This window comes from Hevea brasiliensis, chromosome 7 (assembly GCF_030052815.1).
Source record: "Hevea brasiliensis isolate MT/VB/25A 57/8 chromosome 7, ASM3005281v1, whole genome shotgun sequence".
In the NCBI taxonomy this organism is placed as follows: domain Eukaryota; kingdom Viridiplantae; phylum Streptophyta; class Magnoliopsida; order Malpighiales; family Euphorbiaceae; genus Hevea; species Hevea brasiliensis.
In genome coordinates, this window is record NC_079499.1 from 89302854 (window position 1) to 89309922 (window position 7069).

The 7069-nt window shown below is 25.7% G+C and overlaps 1 protein-coding gene across 1 annotated transcript; it reads left to right on the top strand.

Annotated features, from left to right (window-relative positions):
- Window positions 1-5254: 5254 nt before the first annotated feature.
- On the top strand, window positions 5255-6163 carry LOC110658700 (probable calcium-binding protein CML41). Its single transcript, XM_021816424.2, has one exon. It carries the CDS (start codon window positions 5342-5344, stop codon window positions 5906-5908), a length of 567 nt encoding a protein of 188 aa, XP_021672116.1. The 5' UTR covers window positions 5255-5341; the 3' UTR covers window positions 5909-6163.
- The last annotated feature ends 906 nt before the right edge of the window (window positions 6164-7069 follow it).

Genomic DNA, 7069 nt, shown 5'->3' on the forward strand with positions numbered 1-7069 from the left:
TATCTATAGAAATTATATGTAAAATCAATATATTACTCTATGAATCGAACACTCACTCCTATTCACCCTATTTTTCCAGGCTACAGGAGTTGTTTTTCAAAATAACCTGCTTTCTTCCTCACAGATTTATTAGCAATTATTTATTTGTATTATTATTTTATAAATTTGTAATCTAGAACTCTGCATGTATTGGTAATAGTATTAAACTTATCAAGTACTGTGTTAATTTAAGTTTTGGATATTAATAAATGAAAAATTTTTGTGATAGTTAAATAGTTTGTAAATAATGGCATCAGGATTGAGCTGAGCTCTCCTAGCTTTAATTTCTTATGGTTATCGAGTTGGGTTGATCCGAATAAAGATATAATATTTTATTTTATTTGCATGTTGGGCCTTAATTTTTAGCCCTTGTTACGGATTTGGGAACAATAAGATTTACTACAGGCTTGAAAGGTTTTATGCTGGCTTAGATCTTAATACCGATCCGGCCCGTAGAATCGGGTTGTAATAATATATATATATGCCATTAATTTATATTTTTTAAAGTAATTATTTTAATATTAAAATATTATATAAATTTGTGAAATAAAATATTATTATAATTTTGAGTTAAAAATTAGAGATAAATTTATAAAATATGAAAATTGAACTTATCTAAATTTGAGTCAATTATTATTAAATGGTTTGAATTTAATTAATTAATTAATTAACCATTCATCCTTATAAATACTAAAGACAACGTTTCATTTAAATATGAGACTCTTAGTAAATATATTTAAAATTTTTTTATCATAAATAAAATAATTAGATTTTATTTAATATAAAGTAATAATATGGCCGCAAAAGCAAAACATTTTTATCTGCTCTAGCTCACCACTTTGTTCCACTTGTTAAGGTTGTAATGGTGTTTATTTTGTGCTTTTTCATACTTCTCAAGAGCTATTGTTAAATTGATTATATATATATATATATATATATATATATATATATATATATATATATTAAATCCTTTCTCATATATTCTTAGCTTATCATTTTTGAGTTTGAGTCGATTAAAAAATAATTAAATTAAAAATATTTTTTAATTAAAAAATTATATTATTTTTAAAAAAACTCTCATTAATTTAATATTACAATTAAATAATAAAAATATTTTTAAGAATAATATTTTCTTAGAATACGATTTCATAAAAATATTTTTCATTTATTTTTCACAAAATAAAAGATTATATTTCTAAATCTTACAAAATTAGGAGGAAACTAAAAAATAAAGATTAAAATTTGAATTGATATGTGATGCGAGATATCTAATTGATAAACATGATATCTAAATTAAAATACTAGTTAGCACAAATTTCGAAATAAAATTAGTTTCTTAAAATAATGAATACTGTAAACTGCATCGTTTAGTTCTTACAGTTTTAAATTTTTATTAATTGAGTTTTTATGATTTGGTTTGATTAAATTAAATTTTTATTGTTTTCGACAATAAACTTATAAATTTTTTTTATTGTTTTTGACATTAATTTTTTAATAAAATTAAAAAATCTGAAGAAATTGAACTTAAAGTAATAAAAAATTATTTTTTTCACGATGAATATATAAAAGAATATCAGAAAATGAAAGAAAAAAAATCACCAAATAACGCAGTAAAAAATGGAGGTGCTTTGGACAATTGCTAACAATAAAAAAGGAAAAGATTATGACGAAGTGGATTATTTTTTGGTAGATAAATCTCTTGTGACTTGCAGAGTTAATCTTATGACCAAAAAATATTTGAAATGAATTTTATGTGCAGAAGCATTGGGCCATTGTGTTAGAACTTTTTAGGCAGAAGCATGTAATTTATAAATTTCATCAGATCGATGGGCTTAAAATGGCACTTTGATGGGCTTCATCCTATAAGTTTTTTTTTTTTTTTAAGTTAGGTTTTCAATGCTAGTGGCTTTTTTTATGAGCTCTTCAGGCCTTTTTTTTTTTATATTTTATATTTTTTTGTAAGTTGGGCTTTCAATCCAGTAGTTTCTTTAGGATTTTTTTTTGACCATTGGCCATGTAAATTCTAACATCACATTAGAATTATGGGTTGGGGTGTTGGACTTTTCACTTAATTTATAAATGTTGTCGGATTGAGTTTGATGGGCCTCATCTTTTTGTTAAAGTGGCTTGAAACATTTTAGCTTTGGTGGGCTCCTTATGAACCCATTTGCCTCTCGTTTATTATGGGACTATCTCATCCTAGCATTTCAACATTCCCCCATGAGTGTAAGTTTATCGGTCTTTTTAGGACTAAATTTGAGGTGTAATTATTTAATTTTATGAATATTTTTATAAAAATTATTTAATTTTAACTTTTTTTTTTTTATAAAATTTACTAAAATTCAATTTAATTTCATAAAGATTATTGTGATAGAAAATTAAAGTTTTTCAAATAAACATGCTTACCTATTAACTATTTTATAAATAAAATTATTTTATTTTATTAATTTCTTAAAAAAAATACATAAAATATATTTAATTACACCTTCACTGTTAAATTCCTTTCCTTTCTCTATTTCTTTTCTACCATAGGTAATTTTATTTATAAAATACTTGACAGGTCAACAAGTTAACATGATAAATTTTAATTTCAAATTACAATAGCTTTTATAAAATCAAATTAAAATTTAATAAATTTTATGAAAAAAATTAAAATTTATTAACTTTTATAAAAATACTCATAAAATTAAGTGATCGCATATAATACTTACCCATTAAAATTAAAATTTATTAATTTTTATAAAAATACTCATAAAATTAGGTGATCGCATATAATACTTACCCATTTTCTTAGACCAAGCTTATCTCTTACAATGAGCAACATTAGCTTTTTAATTTAGGTATGCTACTCTAGGTATACCTCCCTCCCAACTTTGAAAATTTTCTTCTCTTTCGAATTTTTAGGTTTTTTTTTTTTTAAAAAATAATTTGGGCTTTTCATTCTAGATGCCTTCCTTCCTATGAATGCTCTATGATTCTTTTTGAACTGTTAGCTCGTAAGCTCTAATATCATATTAGAATTTTATGGGCTAGAACATTTTTACTTAATTTGTAAATTTGTCTTATTGAGTTTAATGGGCTTCTCTTTTCCTTTAAATGGTCTAAGCTATTTTAAATTTAATGGACTCCAGCTTACAAACCCATCTTTTTCTCTTTTTATCCATTAATCTGGGCCTAGGGCAGTACTTAGATTGGTCTAGATAAGTTATTATATTCCGCTAAACCAAATCATATTCAAATCAAAATCAATATATTAAATTATAAAATGATATACGTTCGATTTTCACATTAAATTGATTGAGTTTGGTTTTCATGATTTTATTTCTTTTAATACATTTTAGACTTTTATAATTCAATTCTTATTAAACCTTTTGCATATACATATATTATCATGCACTAATTAAAAAATAAATATTAATTTAAAATTTATTATGATCTATAAAAATAAATAAAAATAAAAAATAAAAAAAGATTATCCACATATTTATACAAACACTTTCGGGTTTAAGGTAAAATTTTATTATATTAACTCGATATTCAAATTGAAAATTCAGTTTATAATTATTTTTAAATCATGGTTAATATTTAAATGTATAAAACCACTAATTTCAGTGTGGATTCATTTGAATTGGCTTTTATATATATATATATATATATATATATATATATTCCTTTGTTAACATTTATAATAGTTTTATTTAATATGATCTATATATAAACTAATTGCCAAAATTTCACATTAGATCAACTTATTTTTATAAGTTGATAAATTTAAAATTATTTTAATCAAATTTATTTTAAAAGGTAACGGATAAATAAGAAAAATAATATTAACATTATTTATTATTAAAAATTTAATAAAAACATTAAATTACAATCTACACACTGTGTGGGTGCACGATAATTATTATTTCTATATTATGAAGAAAAATAAAAAATGATTTTCAAAAATATTTAATACAATAAAACTAATGGTGAGCTGGTTTGAGCTGAAGTTGTGTTGTGCAACCTGCAAGCTCATAAATACAGCCCAAAATTTTCAGGTTTAACAATCTTAATTTTGGGCTTATAGTACAATCCAATTTACATGCTTATTATGAAAGAGTTTTTGTTTTATTTATTTAATTTTTTTCATTAGGCCTAATCCTACTCACATGGAAAGGCTTTTTACGAGAATAAAGTACTCTCAATAGAAATTTTCTCGATTCACAAATATCAAACACTCAACTTCACTTTATTTAAAGAATACAAAAGCTTTTTACCTAACAACCCATTGGTTTTCATTTTTTTTCTTTAATGATTTAATGGCCACTTCTCTCACCAAGCTTAGAGTCGTCTGTACATAATTGTTTAGTACAAAATGGACAATTTTTTGCTAAAAAAATTCAAAATACCCAATAATCTATAAACAATTTGCACTGATCAAGTGATCATAATACCCCAAAGGACTGTTAGTTTCAAGTATTCCCTTCGTCAACGATTTATTATATATTTTAAAAGACTTTAAAGTATAAGGTCTTGACTTTGAATATGAATTATAACTAAATATACCAAATAATAATATATATAATACTAAAGAACTATAAAAAAAAAATAGCTTATGGTTTTAAATTCTCTTGGTCACAATCTATGGTTGGTAACTGGGTATTAAAGTCTACCTCAAACTTTATAGCTTTTCTGATCTCCAAACGCAACGACTACGTCGATGACTAATTAATGAGCAAGAGAAAAAAAAGGATAGAAGAATTGAAGAGAGCTAGCTTTCCTCTCTACCTAAGATCAGGAGATATACGAATAAAAACTGATATTTCTAGCATATATGAGTTAGGTAAAGGGCAAACAGCAAAGGGCAGGCTTTCTTCTACCAAGAACACAATAGCAAACCCACAAAGGTTATAGAGTGCCCCACTAGCTAACTTGCCTGCCCTGTTAGGCCAAATGGAGATTTAGGTTCTTGTAAAGAACTGAAAGTAGCTTGATTATGGAGGAATTTCTATAAAGTATCTAAAGGAAGTATATATTGGCGCAATTTGGCAAGTGTAGTTTTTTTTTGGGGACAACTTGTAAAGCAGCGTTAGAGCATAGGACAGTATGCCATCAATTTTTGGGACCCTCAGGAAGTTGCCATGAACTTTCCTTCCACACTAATGCATTACGTACATAACAACTATTTCTATGCAACTTCGCTGCAAGTACCTAAAGAAGGAGTTTTTCCAAAGGAAAACTAAATGTGTTTTATTGCTTTTTCATCTTTCTATATCTATTTAAGCTTTTGCATGTGCGTTGGTTTTTCTTATCTCTAATGGCGACAGATAATAGAATTCCAAAACCTTCAAAGTGGTTCTCTAACAAGAGTCTTAGATTAAGCCTCCATCGTCGCAGATCAAAGTCTAGTTCAACCCTAAGCTCTCCTTCCTCTCCTATGTCTCCATGCACACCACAAAATAACTCAAAAGAAAATGAGCTGAAAGAGGTTTTTCGTCACTTTGATAGCGATGGGGATGAGAAGATCTCAGCCTTAGAGCTTAGGTCTTACTTTGGGTCAATTGGGGAGTACATGTCTCATGAGCAGGCTCAAGCAGTAATAGATGATCTTGACTCAGATGGGGATAAGTTATTAGACTTTAAAGATTTTTTGAGCCTTATGAAAAGGGAAGCAAATGAAGAAGATGATGATCTTAAAAAGGCCTTTGAAATGTTTGAAATGGAGAAGGGATCAGGATGCATAACCCCAAAGGGATTGCAGAGGATGCTTCACCGTCTAGGAGATGCAAAATCCTATGATGAATGTGTGGCCATGATCCATGTATTTGATACAGATGGTAATGGGGTTCTTGATTTTCAAGAGTTTCATCAAATGATGGCTTAATTCACAATTAATTCTACATTGTTAGGAGCATAAAAATGAAAAGAGGAAGATAAAGAAAGGCCAGAGATCCAACTTCTTAAGGCCAGAGATCCAACTTCTTTTTCTTTCTTTCTTTCATTACGTTTATTATTTTTATTAATTGTTATGAAAATTCTTGGTCTTTGTTTGAGATTCCTAGCATATGCACCCATGGCAATAATTGCTTGTCTTTGTACAGTTAAGTTTGAAAATAAAGCACAGCATGAGGTTTGATCATTGAACTATTATTATTATTATTATTATTATTATTATTATTATTATTATTTTATGCTTAAGCTCCTTTTATTCTTTTTATTTTGTAAAAAATAGTTTGTATATACAAAATAAAAAGATATTTAAAAAAAAATTTGATAAAAATATTTTTTTTATAATATGAAATTAATGGTATATATTTTTATCAAATATATTTAAGTGTTTTTACATTTTAATAAGATTATCAAAATCTAGAAAATGAAAAATAACTGTCTCTTGAAAACTTATTTTAATTTTTTTATAATAAAAATATTTTTCGTTGACTTATTTTATTAAATACTCTAAATGCTAAAAAATATAAAAAAAATTCTGTAAAACAAACAAAGCCTTTGTCCAAGTAATTAAGATTAGGCTCTTTTGGTACCAAAGCATTAGATGATTTTACGCCGGAAAGAGCTTTTCTCTTTCCCTTCACAAAAAAAAAAAAAAAAAAAAAAAATTAGTGTTAGTTGCTAATCCATTAAAATTAGTTGCTAAGGGTTTAGCAATTGATTTAATCAGTTGCAATGAGGCTAATTATTAATGGATTAGTAATTGACCAATAAATCGTTTGCTAGCAACTGAACCAAAAATCGAATTGGTTGCTAAAATAATTAAATTTAAAAAATAAAATTTTTGATTAAAAATTATCAGTTATTACTAGCAACCAATTTAACAGTTATTAGCTGTTAATAACAATCGATATATAATCGGTTGCAAAAAAATTAATGTCTTTAGTTTTGTAAATTTGCAATCACTTTATAAGTTGGTAGCTATTTGCAATTGATTTAGGAATCAATTGTCGATCGTTAATTTAAAAAAACAAAAAAATTAAATTTCTAAATAACAAATAAAATTTTTATAAATAAATTATTCTAAAAATTACAATAA

What these genes read in the sequence shown, in the direction of transcription:
- LOC110658700 (XM_021816424.2), top strand. Translation starts at nt 5,342, where the DNA reads ATGGCGACAGATAATAGAATTCCAAAACCTTCAAAGTGGTTCTCTAAC.